The sequence below is a fragment of the Mustela nigripes genome, chromosome 13, assembly GCF_022355385.1.
Source record: "Mustela nigripes isolate SB6536 chromosome 13, MUSNIG.SB6536, whole genome shotgun sequence".
Classification (NCBI taxonomy): Eukaryota; Metazoa; Chordata; class Mammalia; order Carnivora; family Mustelidae; genus Mustela; species Mustela nigripes.
In genome coordinates, this window is record NC_081569.1 from 29,428,040 (window position 1) to 29,445,253 (window position 17,214).

Here is a 17,214-nt window from a genome sequence, read left to right on the forward strand (position 1 = left end):
GGCCCGCGCCCGCGCGCCCTGACCGCAGGGCTGCGCGCCGGAACGCGGCGCCGTGAAGCAGGAAGCGGCGGGCACCGGGCGGCGGGGATGGCGGGGCCCGCCTGGGGTCCCCCGCGGCTGGACGGCTTCATCCTCACTGAGCGCCTGGGCAGCGGCACGTATGCCACGGTGTACAAAGCCTACGCCAAGGTGGGTGCGGGGCAGGGCGCCCTGGGGACCCCCGCGCTGGGCAGGGACGGGGCTGGGGCACTAGTGAGGGCCCGGCCCGTGTGCTCGCCAGACTCCGAGCGAGCCCGGATGGGCGAGAGAGAGGCGAGTTGCGAGCAATGGCCCGCGGCCGGCCGCGCTTCGGTGGAGGAGCTGGGAGCTGACTGCCACCCTTAGGTTTTAAAAACAAAAACGCACGCCCACACAGCTCTGTTTTGTCTGGAGAAGCAGGTGAGGCCTCGGTGAAGCTCGGTGTCACAGGCAGATAGGCGTAGGTTAGGAGCAGAACAGGGAGGATCCTTGGTGGGCTGGAAGGAGTCTGGGACAGAGTTCTAGAAGGCTGGACCCAGTTAGGAATCGGAGTGCGCCGCTCTAGAACACTGAATGACACACCTTCGTGGGGGCGCTCTAGAATACAATGAAATCGATTATGGAGAACATTAGACTGGGTGGGGAGCCCGGGATTCCAGAAGCCCAGTGCCTCCCTGGCCTGGGAAGGGGAAGCTGGGAAGCCTGGAGGCTGATGTGAGTGGGGAGGCCCAGTGATGGGGCAGGAGGGCCCCAGCATGGGCTCTGTTCCTCTCAAGGCAGAAACCTCAAATCTCCTGTCCCCACAGAAGGACACCCGTGAGGTGGTAGCCATAAAGTGTGTGGCCAAGAAGAGTCTGAACAAGGCATCTGTGGAGAACCTCCTGACAGAGATTGAGATCCTCAAGGGCATCCGGCACCCCCACATTGTACAGCTGAAAGACTTCCAGGTGTGGACCTGGGGTGGGGCCACCCCCAAAGGGAGCTAGAGAAGGGGCATTCTCTTCAAGTTGCCTCTCTGCCTCTATAACCGCAGTGGGACAGCGACAACATCTACCTCATCATGGAGTTCTGCGCAGGGGGTGACCTGTCTCGCTTCATCCATACCCGCAGAATTCTGCCTGAGAAAGTGGCCCGTGTCTTCATGCAGCAGTTGGGTAAAAGCCTCGGACCCCCTCCTGACGCCCCTTCTCGTGATCTCTGCCCCCCTCAACCTCCCACTGCAGGCGTAGAACCATTCTTAGTAGTTGTCTCTGCTTCAGCTTGTATTGTTAGGGCCCCATCTTTCCCACATGCCTATCCTGGCTTAAGGATGACATGAGAGAGAGAGAGGAACCCTCTTTTGTGGGGAGTCCGGGTTTCCACACATGGAACACAATATAAGGAACTCATAGAATTTTCCAGGGCCTAAGGGTAGGACTCAAGTGCTTTGCCAAGGAAAATAACAAGACTTTAAGGGTTGGGGGGCTGGGGAGGCTTCTAGGAGGGGGAGGGGACTTGCTAACGGGTCAAGGGGACCAACTGCCTGCGCCTGGGACCTGGGGCTCAATTCTTAGAAGTGGCAGGAACCTGATATTTAAGTATTAAAACATTTGGTAGAGCAGCCATTGTAGAAGTCCAGTTGGGCAGGCTTGAAGGGGCAGATATAAGGCTGGCAGGGGCGCAGGCGGGGTGGTGAAAGACAGGTGAGGGATGGCCTTCTCTGACCCCTGTTTCTCCATGTGGGTCTTATTCCCCAGCTAGTGCCCTGCAGTTCCTGCATGAACGGAATATCTCTCACCTGGATCTGAAGCCACAGAACATTCTGCTGAGCTCCTTGGAGAAGCCCCATCTCAAACTGGCAGGTGTGAGTCTGGAACATCAGGGATGGGGTTTGGAGGGTGGGTGTGCAGGGGCCTCACGCTGCCCAGGCTCGCTCAGCAGCCCTAGTTCTCATGATACCCTCTATTGAGTCATCAAGCCATGACAGGCTGGGAAATGCAGGGATAGGCCCGCCACCAAAAGGCAGGACGTTTCTCAAGCTCCCTTCGCTGGACTCCAGCAATGGACTGGATGGGGCCAGGGCTCAGTTTGGGGTCAGGGTCAGGACTCCATGTGTGATGACAGGAAGGACTGACCGTGTGAGCAGGGTTGGGATCTGGTCTGTCCCCAGGGTTGGGGCTCAACACGTGACTTAGTCTGTGACAGTGTTGGGGGATGGGGGGATGGGGGGGTGGAGGTGGCTGTGGCCAAGAATGGACTTGAGGCTGGGAGGCCAGAAAGCAAGGTAAAACCTCAGCTTCTAACTCCTGGTGGGCCCTTATCCTCATAGCTGATGTGATCAGGGTGGGCTTCCTGGAAAAAGATGCCTGAGGGGGCTGGCTTCCAGAGGAAGATGGAGGAGGGTGTTTTAGGCTTTAGGATTTGGAGAGAAAGGGGGTGAGCAAAAGCCACAGAGGAGGATTGATCCTGGTGAGCCTGGTGAGCCTGGCGGGTGGGGAGGAGCCCTGTCCTGGAGCACAGGGTGAAGCTTTAAAGGGCAGGAGATGCAGCAGCTAGAATCAGGGCCCTGCTGCCCGGCCTCTTGCCCGCAGACTTTGGCTTTGCACAGCACATGTCTCCCTGGGACGAGAAGCACGTGCTCCGTGGCTCCCCACTATACATGGCCCCCGAGATGGTGTGTCAGCGGCAGTACGATGCCCGTGTGGACCTCTGGTCCGTGGGGGTCATCCTGTACGGTGAGAGCTCTGTCCCCAGCCCCAACCCCCGGACCTCCACCATGTGTCCTCAGGCAAGACCTCTCTAGGGCCCCTCTTAAGGGGTTCTAATGAATGGGACTCTGCAGGCCCGGAGTCCCTGCCATGAGAGGTGTCAGCCCCCCGACCCCAAGGTGTGGGCCAGGCCAGGCTTGACCCTGTCCCCTCCCAGCCTGCGCTCTGCCTCCCTTCCACAGAAGCCCTCTTCGGGCAGCCCCCCTTTGCCTCCAGGTCATTCTCAGAGCTGGAGGAGAAGATCCGGAGCAACCGGGTTATCGAGGTGGGTCTCAGAAAGCCCTGGCAACCTGTTGGGAGAGGGCTTCGGGGCCCTGAGTTAGGTGCCCTCGCTGCCACTGCACAGCCTGGGGCATGGGCTCCAGGCTGGCTTTGTGGTGCTAGACGTGCTCTAGAGGGGAGGTTGGGGCTCTAGAGGGTTCTGGGAACCCGGATCAGCTCCAGACAGGATGCAAAGGGACTGCCCCACTGATTGTGTGCGGGCCCTCAAAGCCAGCAGGCCAGGCCCAGCCTTACCAAGAGGGATCGGGGAAGGAGAAGCAAGTACATGGGGTTCACAATAGCAAGGCTTCCTGCGAGGGCGTGGCTCCCCCCGGCACCCAGCGCCTTGTCCTGTCACTGTTCTTCCCGAGGCTCCAATTCTCCCCCTGTACACATGTTCCTCTGGGGCATCCCTGACCGGCCCCTGGGCTGGGGGCTGAGGTGCTGGGGCCCCCTGTGATCTGGCTCCCACCCTCCCTGCAGCTCCCCCTGCGGCCCCCGCTCTCCCGAGACTGCCGGGACCTGCTGCAGCGGCTCCTGGAGCGGGACCCCAATCGTCGCATCTCCTTCCAGGACTTCTTTGCCCACCCCTGGGTGGACCTGGAGCACATGCCCAGCAGGGAGAGCCTGGCTCGTGCGGTAAAAGGGCCAGTGGGAGGGCGGAGGAGGAGGGCAGGTTGAGGGGGGCGCTCATTAACCCCATTCGGTGATGCACCAGGGATCTGCCCCTCTCCTTTCGTGCTGAGCCTGGGGATGGGCCTGACCCCTGACCTGCCTGTCCCCCAGACCGCCCTTGTGGTACAGGCTGTGAAGAAGGACCAGGACGGACAGGCTGCGGCCGCTTTATCCCTCTACTGCCAAGCACTGGACTTCTTCGTGCCTGCCCTTCACTGTGAGTGCCTTGAGCCTTGGGGTGCAGCGGGGGGGCAGCTCCAGCTGCAGTGGATGGATTCCAGAAGCAGCTCCCCACCCAGAGTTTTGTGGGAAACAAGGCAGTTTTGAGGGTAAATCTGGCACTTGGTCCTTTTGAGGGTCCCAGAGGATTTGGTGGGGGGGCAGAGCAGACACCTCACGCAAACCCCCACTATCTGCAGATGAAGTGGATGCCCAGCGGAAGGAGGCAATTAAGGCAAAGGTAGGTGAGGGACCCTCCTGGGGTGGGCAATCCTGGGGTCTCTGCAAACCGGCTCTCTTAGAACTAAGAACCAAAACTTCATTCCTAGGGAGGGTCAGGTCCATCTCAGTGGCCCCCTGTCCTTACAGCATGGGGCAGAACCTGGAGGTGGGTGCCGGGGAGGAAGGTGAGGTTGGGGCAGCACCTTATCAGCCCTTCCCCTCCTGCAGGTGAGGCAGTACGTGTCCCGGGCTGAGGAGCTCAAAGCCATCGTCTCCTCCTCCAATCAGGCCCTGCTGAAGCAGGGGACTTCTGCACGTGACTTGCTCAGAGGTAGGCCTGGTTCCTGGCCTCAGGCCCCAGCAGCTTCCCTCCAGCCTAAGGGGGCAGCAGCATGGGGTAGTTTCCCTGAGATGGAAAGCAGGCTGCTCCTCCTCACCCTGAGCCTTTGTCCTCATCCCAGAGATGGCCCGGGACAAGCCTCGCCTCCTTGCTGCCCTGGAAGTGGCTTCGGCCGCCACAGCCAAGGTAGGCACACAGTGCGAGGGCAGGAAAAGTGCAGGGCATGACATGAAGTGACCTGTTGTCTCCGTGGTTGTAGGAGGAGGAAGCCGGTGGGGAACAGGATGCCCTGGACCTGTACCAGCATGGCCTGGGGGAGTTGCTGGTGCTGCTGGCAGGTGAGCGCATCCCCACCATCACCACTGGCCCCCAGGCCACGGGCTGCCCATCGCTCACTGCTCACCGCACACCCTCCCTCTCTTTGTAGCGGAGCCCCCAGGCCGGAGGCGGGAGCTGCTTCACACTGAGGTGCCTGCCGTGGTTGAGAGGGTTGGGAGGCTTCCTCTTCCCCTCTTCCCCCTGCTCCCGTGCTGGGGGTCCTCAGCTTCCCGCAGGGTGTTCCAAGGCTGGGAGTCAGACCTCACAGCCTGGGGAATTCCAGGGGCCCTGCGTGCTCCATCAGGGGCTCAGGTGCCGGGGGTCAGGGCACGGGGACAGACAGGGTGGCGCTGCTTTGGTTGGAAAGGCCTCCTGGAGAAGGGAGCGGAGAAAGAGCTCAGGGGGCCTGGTTTGGGTGGGGTGGAGGGTTCTGGAGAGCATCGAGCATGAGGAGGAAAGCAGTTTGAAGGCCCCTCCGGCCCACACCCCCATGGACGTGTTTTCCCCCGGCAGGTTCAGAACCTCATGGCTCGAGCTGAATACCTAAAGGAGCAGGTCAAGGTGGGCATGCGGGCTGGCTGCATCCTGCCCTTCTCTGCCTGCGGCTGCCTGTCCCCTGCACCCCCTTACATGTCTCCCCCTTCCGTCTTCCTCTGAAGGTCCCCCCATCGCTGTCTCTGTCCTTGGCACTCATGCTCAGCCGCTTAGCGGCTGCTCAGTGTGGCCCTGTGCCCATATCTCGCTGTCTCTCACCCCTGCGCTGCCTTTACGTTCCACAGATGAGGGAGTCTCACTGGGCCACTGAGACCCTGGACAAAGAAGGGCTGTCGGAGTCTGTTCGAAGCTGTGAGTCCTGCCCTGGAGTCGGACCCTTACCAAGGAGAGGGAAGGGCTGGGGGCGGCCCTGGATTCTGCTTCTGTGCCAGAGGCTTAAAATGGACTTTCCCCCACTTCCTCTCCACAGCGTGCACCCTGCAGTGACCCTGGAGGGATGACTGGATGGGCCACAGCTACCCCTAATTGGGACACACTCCCTTAGACTGATGCCCAGAATTCTGTGGCCCTCCGGAACACTATGGAACAGGCTTCCTGGATGGGCAACTCTTAGACAACCCCCCACACACATCCCAGGATCCCCAGCCCCCCTCAAGATCTTCTGCACTTCCCAGGAGGTCTGATGGCCCATGTCGGTGTTGGCAGCACTGGGCCTTGGCCCTGGGGGAAGGGGACCAGGACTCTGGGAGAAGAGATTCCTTCATGTGACTTTGGTTATGTGGTGGTTGCTGGATCCTGAGCCTGGCACTTTGGGGACATGAGGCCTCTAGTTTTGCTCTGAGAACGGGGCAGGGGGCCTTCCGCAGGCACTTCTGTTCTTGCCTCTTCCCCTCTCAGCAGGCAGCTGTGCCCTGTGCCCACCCCTGCCTTCCTGGAAACCCTTAGTGCAACTCGCCTCCCTCCTTGCATGGGACCAGGACACTCCCAAGACCCTCAGGGACCACCCACCTCTCGGTGTGGACTCAGGCCCACAGAGTGCCCAGTTTTCCTGGGAGCTGACCCTCGCTCACCCTCTGAGTATTTTAAGATAATCCTTCAGACGTGAAAATAATGTACTTTTCAGGGGTGGGGTCGATTTAAGAAAGCCATGCCTTGTTCCTGCTCTGGCCCAGGGGGCACAAGGGGAGTGGTCTGCAGCCTTCATCCTTCACCCCTACTTGCCTCAGAGCTGGTCCTGGCTTGGAGTGGGGAGGCATGGAGGCTGCCAGACCCCCTAAGAAAGAGCCAGCAATCCAGGGACCTGGTTCTGGGTCTGATGTTGCTGCTACCCCCCACCCCCATGTGTGACCCTGGGCAAGTCCTTTCCCCTTTCTGGGCCCGACCTCGCCAGCTCTCCAGTGATGCTGTTAATACCTCCTCAGCTCCCCACATGGGCTTTTAAGAGGACAAAGTGACTAATCTAGAGAACAGTGTTCACCCAGTGGAATTATTTGGGGGTTCTTTTAATTTTAAAAGTCCACAAGGTTGCTGATGATACGTAACCTTTGTGCTCTTTAGTGCCTCCTTGGGACAGGAGGCGTCTTTGCAGGAGGCTAGGTATAAAGAATGTAATTCATGGTTTCTCTATTAAATTATTTTCTGAACTTGTGCTTCTCTTCTTGCCCTGGAAAAAATAGGGTATCTCCTGGTTCACAGGCTGGGGCTGGAGGGATCCCAGGAAATGCTGGGAAACTTGAGGGAGAGCAGGGAAGGTCCCCAGCCTCCCCATGCCCTTGTCCTCTGGACTGGTGAGTCAGCAGTGAGCCAGAGCAGTGAGCATTCTCTCCAGGGTCTAGTGCCCAAACCCAGCTCCCCAGACCCCAAGCTGAAATAGTTTCCATCAGCCTGCTGTCCCCCTACCATGTCCTGGTCTGAACAGCAGCCAGGAGCATCTTTGGGGAGTTAAGGGAGGGGGAGCTGCCTCCCTTTGAGGGGCCTCCAGTGTGGCCAGGGAAGGGCTTCCATACTGGGAAGGCCTTAATTTCCCCCCCAAGCCCTTGGCCTGGCCATTAGGGGGCAGTGTCAAGCAGTGGTCTAGAGGGCAGAAGGCATGACCAACATCTTGGCTCTGCCCTTTGGCTCTGAAGCTTGGGACCCATTAGCTGGTTTCTTGGTAAAATGAGGATGAAGGTAAGTGGCTGGTGGTGGTTTGTAAGGATGAAAGGAGTTCCTGTATGTGAGCCTGACACAGTACAAGTTCAGCACAATGTTATTTTCAGATTTAGGGAAAGGAATGTACTTCAGGTTATCTCTGGGAGTAGGTTGCTCAAGAAAGCCTTGAGAAAAATGAGGGAAAGGAAGGAGAGTGACTTGACCCAGTGGGCGGGCGGGTGGAGAAGACTGGATGGGAGGGAGAGTGGGAATAAGGAAGGGGGGGCTTGAAAGACTCAACGGAACAGAAGGATAATGGGCTCAAGCGTTGGCCCGCGGACCCCACTGTGTGTATGTGATGTCTGCATTGTGCTTCATTGGCTGTGCCCAAACAAGAGCCCAAAACTCCTACAGATGGGAGTGGGGAGGAGGACCCCACTTCAGGGACAGGAAAGGCCAGGGAAGCTGAGGCCAGTGGAGGAGGCCCAGAAGAAGGAAACTTCTTGGGGCCTCAGGCTGGTCGTGTCTAAGCCACCTGCCAAGGAAGGAGGCTGCTCAGCCAGAGGAGGTGGGCTTCGCTCTCTAGGGTTCTCTTCGAATGGTGGAGACGTATAGGAAATATGCTAATCTGCTTTAAAAAATACATATTTTTCCTCCTAGGAGCGAGTTTCTGTCTCTCACATTTAACACTTCGAAAGTGCGCAAAACAGAGCAGACATGCCCCAGCGTTCGCGTGCCTTACCCACCCCATCCTCCCACTTACACTCAGTTCCCCAAGCCCAGAGCCAGCACTAGGCCAAGCTGGGGGAGCCCCTGAGCCTCGGGTCCCTCTGCCTCCCAAGGGGCCAGCCCTGGGAGCAGCAGATGGGCCACTGGAGCAGACTGAGGGTTCCCTGTGCTCAGCCTGCCCTTTCTTCTGCTAGGTAGGAAGAAGTGGAAGGACCAAGAACTTTGGTTCCTGCAGGAGGTCATCTAGAAGAACTCTTTTTTTTTTTTTTAAGACTTTATTTATTTGATAGAGATCACGAGTAGGCAGAGAGGCAGGCAGAGAGAGGGGAGGGGGAGAAGCAGGCTCCCAGAGAGCTCTGAGCAGAGAGCCCAGTGCAGGGCTCAATCCCTTCGACCTGAGTCCAAGGCAGAGGCTTTAACCCACTGAGCCACCCAGGTGCCCCTACCTAGTAGAACTCTAGTCACCAGAAGCCAGCTGCTGTCCCAGCCCTGACATGGGAGACGGCCCAGTCCTGAGGCTGGGACATGAGGGGAGGGGGCACATCACCTTCTCTAGAGTAACCCCTACACACACTTGAAATCCCACAGACACACTAACACAGAGACACTAATAGGCCATGGGCAGCAGACACAAAAACAACAAAGCCAAGTTCAGGTTCACAGATGCGTGCAGACATGGACTTACACTTGTGGTCACACACACACAGGCACAGGTCCTGCGAATAAGGCTGAGGCAGCCTTAACTCCACTGCTCCCCCAGCTCACCCACCCCGGCTCCCCTGCTTTACCTGAGCCTTGCCCCACAGGATTTTCTGGGAACAGTTCTGCCCCCAGGCACGGGGATAGAGGCAGGGCAGCAGGCTCTATGGCTCCCTCCCACTCCCCTCGCACAGCTCCCCGGTCCTAACCCAACCTCAGGCATCAGCTGGGTCAACAGGCACTGCCGGCACCTCGGGCTCTGCAAGCGAACATTCCCCCAGATGTCCCCAGTGCCTGCCAGGGGGCATCTGTGTCTGAGGAGGTACCATCTGGCCAATGCGGGAAGGGGAAGTCCGCTGAACTCCAAACCCCAACACCCTCCCAAATCCTCCCTGGGGACCAGCTGGCCTCTGGAAAGTCACTGCTTCCCTCTGCGCCCCTCTCCCTCTGACAACCAGGCCTGAGCTGTCTGGGTAAATAGAAGGCAGAAGAAGGGGACTGGAGCAGGGCAGGGTCACCCATCTTCCTGAAATCGCCCAGATTACAGGGCCAGAGAATGGGGGTGGGGTGAGGGGAGCAGGCTGGCCATCTTTGCCATGCCTCTCTTCCTGGAAGTGCGGAGGGGGTCCGGACACGGGGGCTGTTTCACCCCCTTTCAAGCTCTCCTGTATCCTCAGACCGCCTGCCAGCTTGAGAATGAGGAAGGGAGGAGGGAAGAAAAAAACAGGAGAAAGCAAAAGACCAGGGAGGTGAATTATTTACTCTAGACTATGCTGTACTGATGGCAGGGTTTTAATGGCTGGGAAAAGGGAAGTTGGGGGGCAAGTGGCTTTCTCTGTGGCCCTCGCATCACATCAGGCGGGTGCACCAGTCACAGACCAAGTGACTGTGTGAATAAGTGGAAGCAGAAACCAGCCAGGGAGAGAGTAGTGGGCCAGTAGTCCCGTTGACACGCCCTGAGGGCTTGGGACTGGGGCGGGTACAGAGGAGGCCCCCCGCCTGAGGGTATGAGTATAGGCCAGGTAGGAGGCAGGAACAAGGTGGAAGTGGGTGGGGGACACAAATGAGAAGGACATGGACTAGCAGAGAAGCCCTGAAAGCAGGGGAAGGAAGAGGGGAGGCAGGGAGAGGCCAACAGAGTCTGGAGACCCCTCAGCCTGTCCACCTCTGCCTGGGCCCTAGAGCTGGCTCCTTTTGCCCCAGAGCCACCTCCCTCCAGTGCAGGGACACACAGACCAGGGCTTCCTGAGGTTTCCCGGTGAGAGAAGGAAACAAGTGTGGAGGCTCAGCAGTCCCCCCACACTCCCTGACCCCAGTCAGCTGGGTTTGTGAGGACTCAGTGAGTGTTAACCCCCAGCCTCCCTCACGGCCTGGCTCTCTGCCTCTTTCATCTGGGTCCTGCAAACCACTGAGGGAAAAAGGGTCTGTCCAATCCCATTAAGCAGAAGGCCCCTGGAGGGTGGAGTGCTGACGTGGGCCTTGCTGCGGACGCTGTCGAGGAGGCCCACGCACCGCCCCCCCGCCAACACACACACACCCAGCCTGGGGCTCCAGCTTGGGTCTCCTCCCGCTCCTGGAAGGTCAGGAGGGGTTTTTGTCCAGAGACTGCCCAGGGGGGCAGCCTAGGAGCAGCTCAGAGACACAGGCCCCTTCCCGGGAGACGCTCAGGCGAGAAGGCTCGGTGTGACAGCTCAAGTCTTCCTATCCTGGGCCTGTGTCCCCCTCCCTGTCTTCACCTTCCTCGTGCCTCGTCCTCTCTTTCTCCTCCCTCTTCCACCTGTTTCTCCCCACATTACCTACTGAACAGGTTTTATGTTTCGTGCTCTTATTTTACAAGGGAGGCCCAGTGGAAACTTAGCCCTGAAACCAAGCCCTCCTATAGCCGTGCTGCCTGTAAACCTTGGTTGGCTTCTGAAGGCTGGTACCAGGCAGCGGGCACCGGGGCTTGGTCTGTAGCACCCTGTTGCTGTTCAGGACCCTGGGTGGCCAGCTTGCGGTTGGTTTCCTGGACTCCCTCCCCACAAGTAAGTAGGATGAGATTTGTGCTCTTTATTTTTGTTTGTTTGTCTTTGTTTTCTAAGGAATCAGTTGTCATTTATTGATGGTTTGCCACACGCCAAAGGCTTTACAAACAGTCATCCTTTGAAACCTTATTACTTAGGAGGGGTTAATTCTTCATTACACAGCAGGGAAAATAGACTCCAGAGGGAAAGAGACCCGCTCAAAGCCATACAGCGGTGCCCAGACTGGGAGGCGGTTGTCCTGCCTTCTCTTAGTTACACCTTCCATCTCCGAGGTGAGAAGGGGGGATAGGCGTTGGTGCCAGAGACAGCTGTGATCGAACCAGAGCCCCTCCTGGGGTCCCAAGTAATGGCTTAGAGGCCCGACCTTGTCCACTGCACCCCCATCCAGCTGGCTACCACACCCTCTCCTCAAAGCCCAGACCTGTTTCATCCAGCCCCAGGCTGGACCTGGCACCTTCCATCTATGCAGGAACCCCGCCCTTGCCCAGGGGCCCAGAAGGGTAGGGCTTGAACATCTTACAGAGGCTGGCATTGTTATGAAACTATGGGTGAGGAGGACTGTGGGGCTACTAACCCCCAAATTCCTGGAGGTCTGTAAGAAGTGGGAAGATAGGTACATCATTTCAAATTTTTATTTTTCACGGAGCTGACGGAGGAGATCCAGCTATGGAATCCAGAGAGAGTTCTACAGGAACAGAATAGAAATTGCCTGGGCCTGGGTCCAGAGAAGGCCTGGAGCCGCCTGGGCTACCGTTCAGTGCCAGCTTCATCCTTGGCACTCAGCCCCTCACACAGCATCGCTCAGCTCCCGAGAGCCAGAGCCCACGGCACAGTGGCAGCCGCTCCTGGCTATGGCTGCAGCTGTTGTCCTGCCCAAGGAGGAGTGCGGGGTTGGCTCTGAGGGCCAAGGAGGCCAAGCCAGAAAGAGTCTTAGAAATTACCCAGTCCATCCTCATTTTAGAGATGATGCAGTGAAGACCAAAAAGAACAGTGGCTTTCACAGAGAATGAACATGGAGGCTCAACCTTGGGCTTCTGGTCTACTGAGGGTGTCTGCCCAAAGACCCCTCTAAGCATGTCTGAGTGTTGGTGTCTGGAGGGGCTGGCCTGTGTGTCTCTGTGTGTGTGTGTGTCTGTGTTTGCCAGGATGTGTCTGTGGCCCAAGCTTCCACCCATGCCATGGTTTCCACGTCTCTCTAGGTCTCTCTATGGGCGCTCCTGTGTGCAGGAACTTAGGGCCACGGCCAGAGAGGGATGGGCATATTCCTATAATCTTAGGAGGCCTCTCCAAGCTGAGTAGAGAGGGTGGGTCCTGAGGGAAAGAGAGGAATGGGGACTTTGGTCCCAGTGGAGAAGGAAAGACCAGAAGGCAGGATTGGGCCATGGATGAGAAGGGTCCTGAACTAACATGGGATGGGGGGGAAACAAAACTAAGATGGGGTGTGGGTCCCTGGGCATTGAGACATGCTCTTAACCCTCATGTGGACCCAGCCCTCTGGTCACCCCAGTGGCAACCCCAGGGGGAGTAGTCACATGATATGGCACTTTTCAGCTGATTGCTTGAGGTCCCCCAGTGTGGCCTGGGCCTTGTCCTTGAGTGAGCCGATGTCCAAGCCAGGGAGACTGGCCAACTGCCCGAGGACAGAGGCCCTCTCCTCCTCCTCCTCTGTGTCCTCCGCAATCATCTTGGCCAGCTCCCGGGGCAGCTCCACGTCTCCACCTGCCATCTGAATCTGGCTCTCATCTGTCTCATTCTGAAGGGAAGAGGGGAAGAGGCAGAGTGGGGCTGGAGGCCCAGGAAGACCCAGAGTTGAAGGGACAGTGGGGAGGCCTGGCCTGGGCTCCCAGCCCCTAGATTCTCGAGCCACATGTTCCGGTGAGCTCAGCCCCCACCCGCACATCCCAGGATCGAGCTTTGGACACTTGGGACACGGAGACCTTGCACTTCCACGCCTTGCATTTTATACCACCTAACTTCATTCTGACATACTAAAGACACTCGCATAGTGAATAAAGCAAAATGGAAATGCTTAGGAGTCAAACTGTTCCAGGCAGCTAGGTCATAGGCTGGCGTTCATTGCCTACGCTGGAGGATGTATAGATCGTAGTGATGTGTACCATTTATTAAGTGCCTATTGTATGACTGACATTCAAAATACCCCTGTGAGGTAGGTGTTCTTATTTCTATTTTACAAATAAGGGGAAATTGAGGCTCAGTTTTAAGTAAGCAAATTACTCAAGTAACTTGTGCAAGTCACACAACTAGGAAGCAGAGGCACTTGTTTTAAACCTACATCATGGGGACGCCTGGGTGGTTCAGTCAGCTGAGGGGCTGACTTTGGCTCAGGTCATGGTCCCAAAGTCCCGGGATCGAGTCCTGTGTCAGGCCCCCTGCTCAGTGGGGAGTCTGCTTTTTCTCCCTCTCCTTCTTCCCCTGCTTGTGCTCTCTCTCTCTCTCTCAAATAAATAAATAAAATCTTTAAAAAAATAAACCTATGGGGCACCTGGTTGGCTCAGTGGGTTAAAGCCTCTGCCTTTGGCTCAGATCATGATCTCAGGGTCCTGGGATAGAGCCCCACATCGGCTCTCTGCTCAGCAAGGAGCCTGCTTCCTCCTCTCTCTCTCTGCCTGCCTCTCTGCCTACTTGTGATCTCTGTCAAATAAATAAATAAAATCTTTAAAAAAAAAAAAACCTACATCATGGATTCAAATATCTGTGCTCTCTCTGCACACCTACTGGTTGCCATCGTATTTCTCTACCCCTTTGGGGACCCTGGCCCTTTCTACTCTATGTCCTACTCAGTTACAGCCAAGACTTCCCTCCACTCCACCCTACCCCCCGCTTTTTGAAAAAGATTTTATTTAATTGAGAGAGAGAGAGAACAGGCAGGGGATAGAGATGGAGGCAGAGGGAGAAGCAGGCTCACAGCCAAACAGGGAGCCAGATACGGGACTCGATCCCAGGACCCCAGGACCATGACCTGAGCCGAAGGCGGACGCTTCACTGACGGAGCCACCCAGGCACCCAGTCTTGCCTCTTTCATTAGATGCAGGTTCTCTGATGGCAGGAATTGTGTCTCTTAACGGGCTTAGTGCAAGCATTTGAGCAATGACTCCATTCCTAGCTGGGTTTAACTCATTACATTTCCTGGCTTCCTGGACTGGTTTTCCCTCTGAGAGACTGGTGCCCTCTGGAGAGTCAGAGGCAGCCAAAGGATCAGTAAAGATTTGTTGAATGAGAGAATGTGATGTTCACATGTCTGATCTTCTAATTTAAGTGGAAGATTCTGGGCACTGGGAGTACTTTGTGCCTCACTTTCCTCCTTAGGCAACAATTCCATGCCCATCCAGTGCTGTAATGCCTGTAGGAGACATTTGGCTGTTGACCAACCAAGGGGCATTTTGCTCTCTGCAGAGGGACTCCTACCCTGGATGGCAGCTGGGGTCCTACAGCAACCTGAGGTTCCATGTTCACAGGCTTGAGCTCTGACCCTGCTCCAACACTAGCTGGCTGTGTGGCCTTGTCATCTTGTAATCTCTCTGAGCCTCAATTTCCTTATTTGTAGTGTGGGTGATAGCCACCTGGAAACGTTATTGAGGGACTACATAAGGGGATGAAGACCGAGCACCTGAACCACAGAGGGTGCTGCATTCTCTACCCCTGTCCCTGTCCCCCTCCTCCCCCACCCCGTGTGCAGGAGCTCAGGACTCAACCTCAACCTCGTACTCAACCTTGCAGTAAAATCAACTGCTTTCCGATTCTTCCTCTGCCTGGGCCTGATTAGGGTTTGGGGGAAGGGGACATGGGGGAGAGAAGGGGCTTGAACTGGCTCCAGAAACACAAACCTATCAGTCTTGGGAAGGCTGGGCTTCCTTGCAGCACCAAGCCGTGGCCTCTGAGTCTTCTTTCCTCTGAGAAAGAAGGATCCAACCAAGAACTCCCTGAGTTCCAGGAGCTGAGTTGTGGAGTCCAGAGTCTGGAGGAAGAGTGGGGAGCCCCAAGCTCAGGGTCCCAATGTGCCTAGCAGCCCAGGCTCCTAAGCTTACCTTGGGCAGCCGATATTTATCTCTGAAGTGGCTCCGCAGCGTGGCCCGCTCAGCCTTCCTCTGCGTGAACTGCGCATCCCGCTCCATCCTGCGGGGGCACCGGGGGCGGAGTCATCTCAGGGGCTGAGAGAATGGGCGGGGTCTGCGAGGGAAGGGCCGAGGGGTCTCTGTGCATCCCTTCCCGGGGCGCTAACATCATCCTTCCTGACTCGGCAGTGGCTGTGTGCTCCCACCTGGCGGGTCTTGGGTCTCAGTCTTTGCTGCCTCTCCCCACATCATCGCGGCCCTTTCTCTGCACCTGCCACTGGACTCTCCCGGCAGGAGCGTCAGCCTGTCTCGCTCATTCTGCAGACCCTAATACGTGTCCCTCGCAGCCTCCAACTCCGTCTGTCTTTTCCCTTCCTGACAGATTGTGTCGTGTGGGGGAAAGTATTCGGGACAGACTTGGGTTTGCGTCCCGGCTGCATTGCCACTTTTGGTACGCCACTTACTTCCCTCTTTTGCAACTCACAAAACTATTATCAGGATTAAGCGAAATAATAGCTAATGTTTAATGATATAGCATGTGCCAGGCATTGTGCTATGCAGTTTACATGCGTTAAATAATTTAATCTTTATAAATATATAAGGCAAGTTTTATGGTTACCACCCCCATTTTACAGAAGAGGAAACTGAGGCACAGAAAGGTTTAGGTAACCTGTCTAAAGTCACCCATCTAAAAAGAAGACAAACCTAGATCTGAACCTAAGCAGTCTAGCTCTGGGGGCCAGCCCCAGCTGCCTCTCTGTCCCAGCACTGCCCACACACAAGTAGACATTGAGACTCAGTATCTATGAATGCCCCATCTCAAGATCTGTCTCCGTGACTCTGACCCCCCTCAGCGGCATCGCTTTTCTCAGAACCCTCAGGCTCAGAGGAGCTCCAGTTGGAAGATGGAGACGGTTAGGACCAGATCGGATTAAGGGATTACCTGTTTCATCAGAAATGCACGTGCCCCCACCCCATCCCACAGCCTTTCTGCCCCTGCCCCCACTCCCTCTGGGCCCGGAGTGCGAAGCTGGGACGGGGTCCTGGGTTTGAGATAGGGTGACTCTGGGAGCAGCCTAGAAAGCACATGCCAGCCTCTTACCGTGTCTAGAAAAGTAGGGTAAGGGACTCGGGGTCTGAAACCGCCCTAGAGGTCGGCCAGGTGGCTGGAGGGGGTGGGGGAAGGTCGTTGGAGCCAGGAAAGGATCCCACTCACTTCTCTTCCACCAGTTGCTTCTGATACTCCTCATACTCTTCTCGGCTCATGCCCTGCGCTTCGGCCGCCGATTTGTCCCCGTCCCCCTTGTCCTCGCCGCCCCCCAGGCTCCCGGTGAGATTCTTCAGCTGGCCGCCCACCATAGTCTTCACCATGAACGCCATGGTCTTCGCTGGCCCTGGCACCGGGCTCCGGGAGCCAGGCACGTCCGCACCTACTTCAGCACTAGGTCTCGCGGACAGCTCCTGCCGCGGGCAGGCGCCCCACGCTCTGAGCCTCCCGCCGCCCGCCCCCGCCCAGGCCCGCCCCCACCTCCCCAAACCCCTCCTCACGGGGGGCGGGGGGCATGCACGGGGCTGAGGAGGCTGGACCACGTGCCCGCTCCGCACTCCCGCCTCCCCCACGTGCCTCCTACCACGCCAAGCTCCGCCTGGGCATTGCTGACAACAGATTAGGGCCTGTGGGGGTGGGGTCGCTCCCCAGGGAAAGGGGCTGCACTGATGCGCCTGGAACACTGCTCCTCAGTCTCCCCCCACTCCCTCCCCTCTCAGGTCGCTGACAGCCAGGATTTCAGCTAGCTGTTTCAAGTGGTAGCAAGGGGCAAAGATTCTGCCCTGGCCCGTACCCCATCCTCCCCAGCCCGCTGTCCCAACAGCTGCTCAATGAGCTGGACTGGACGCGGGGAAAGAGAGGGAGACCAGAAAGCGGGAATCCCAATATTGTCTCCACGGGTTGCCTCAGAGTTCTCCCTCACACGCCAGCCCCGCCAGCCCCGCTGAACTCTAGAGCTGCAAAAAGTGGAGAAGGGGAGGGTTGTTCATGGTGATGCTGGCTGGGCTGAGCCAGGAAGGACACCTGGAGGTACCACTCTTTGTTCTGGAGGAATTTGGGGATAGACTTATACACGTTTGTGACTTCTACTCCCTCCATCCTCTAGGGCTCAAGCCTTGTGGGGTATCTGGGTTTTGGTAATCAAGTCAGTCCTTGACCCCCTTGCCTGCTTGGAGCCCACTGCCAGCTACCTGTCCAGAGAAAGTGGAAGCCTTCA

The 17,214-nt window shown here is 57.3% G+C and overlaps 2 protein-coding genes across 6 annotated transcripts; one reads left to right on the forward strand and one right to left on the reverse strand.

Annotated features, from left to right (window-relative positions):
* Window positions 1-29: 29 nt before the first annotated feature.
* Window positions 30-6,938, forward strand: ULK3 (unc-51 like kinase 3). Of its 5 annotated transcripts, none has more exons than XM_059371821.1 (16): window positions 30-189; window positions 825-965; window positions 1,052-1,172; window positions 1,755-1,861; window positions 2,589-2,732; window positions 2,965-3,030; window positions 3,510-3,665; window positions 3,813-3,918; window positions 4,121-4,161; window positions 4,371-4,473; window positions 4,604-4,668; window positions 4,742-4,820; window positions 4,910-4,950; window positions 5,314-5,361; window positions 5,580-5,646; window positions 5,765-6,938. In XM_059371821.1, the coding sequence occupies exons 1-16, from the start codon at window positions 88-90 to the stop codon at window positions 5,779-5,781; spliced, it is 1,404 nt and encodes a 467-aa protein (XP_059227804.1). In that variant the 5' UTR covers window positions 30-87; the 3' UTR covers window positions 5,782-6,938. The 5 variants fall into 5 exon arrangements, with proteins under 5 accessions (XP_059227804.1, XP_059227802.1, XP_059227806.1 ...); XM_059371819.1 differs by having other exon boundaries at window positions 1,755-1,859; window positions 2,948-3,030; XM_059371823.1 differs by having other exon boundaries at window positions 1,755-1,859; window positions 2,948-3,030; window positions 3,600-3,665.
* Window positions 6,939-12,290: 5,352 nt separating this feature from the next.
* CPLX3 (complexin 3) lies at window positions 12,291-16,330 on the reverse strand. Its single transcript, XM_059418497.1, has 3 exons — window positions 16,167-16,330; window positions 14,924-15,011; window positions 12,291-12,630 (listed from the first exon to the last, which is right to left on the reverse strand). Exons 1-3 carry the CDS (start codon window positions 16,328-16,330, stop codon window positions 12,406-12,408), a joined length of 477 nt encoding a protein of 158 aa, XP_059274480.1. The 3' UTR covers window positions 12,291-12,405.
* Between the last annotated feature and the right edge of the window lie 884 nt (window positions 16,331-17,214).

What these genes read in the sequence shown, in the direction of transcription:
- ULK3 (XM_059371819.1), top strand. Translation starts at nt 88, where the DNA reads ATGGCGGGGCCCGCCTGGGGTCCCCCGCGGCTGGACGGCTTCATCCTC. An exon ending in CGTGGGGGTCATCCTGTACG is followed by an intron (nt 2,733 to 2,947) that starts GTGAGAGCTCTG and finishes TCCCTTCCACAG; the next exon opens with AAGCCCTCTTCGGGCAGCCC. An exon ending in GGGAGCTGCTTCACACTGAG is followed by an intron (nt 4,951 to 5,313) that starts GTGCCTGCCGTG and finishes TTCCCCCGGCAG; the next exon opens with GTTCAGAACCTCATGGCTCG.
- CPLX3 (XM_059418497.1), bottom strand. Translation starts at nt 16,330, where the DNA reads ATGGCGTTCATGGTGAAGACTATGGTGGGCGGCCAGCTGAAGAATCTC. An exon ending in AAGCAACTGGTGGAAGAGAA is followed by an intron (nt 15,012 to 16,166) that starts GTGAGTGGGATC and finishes GTGCCCCCGCAG; the next exon opens with GATGGAGCGGGATGCGCAGT. An exon ending in ATAAATATCGGCTGCCCAAG is followed by an intron (nt 12,631 to 14,923) that starts GTAAGCTTAGGA and finishes TCTTCCCTTCAG; the next exon opens with AATGAGACAGATGAGAGCCA.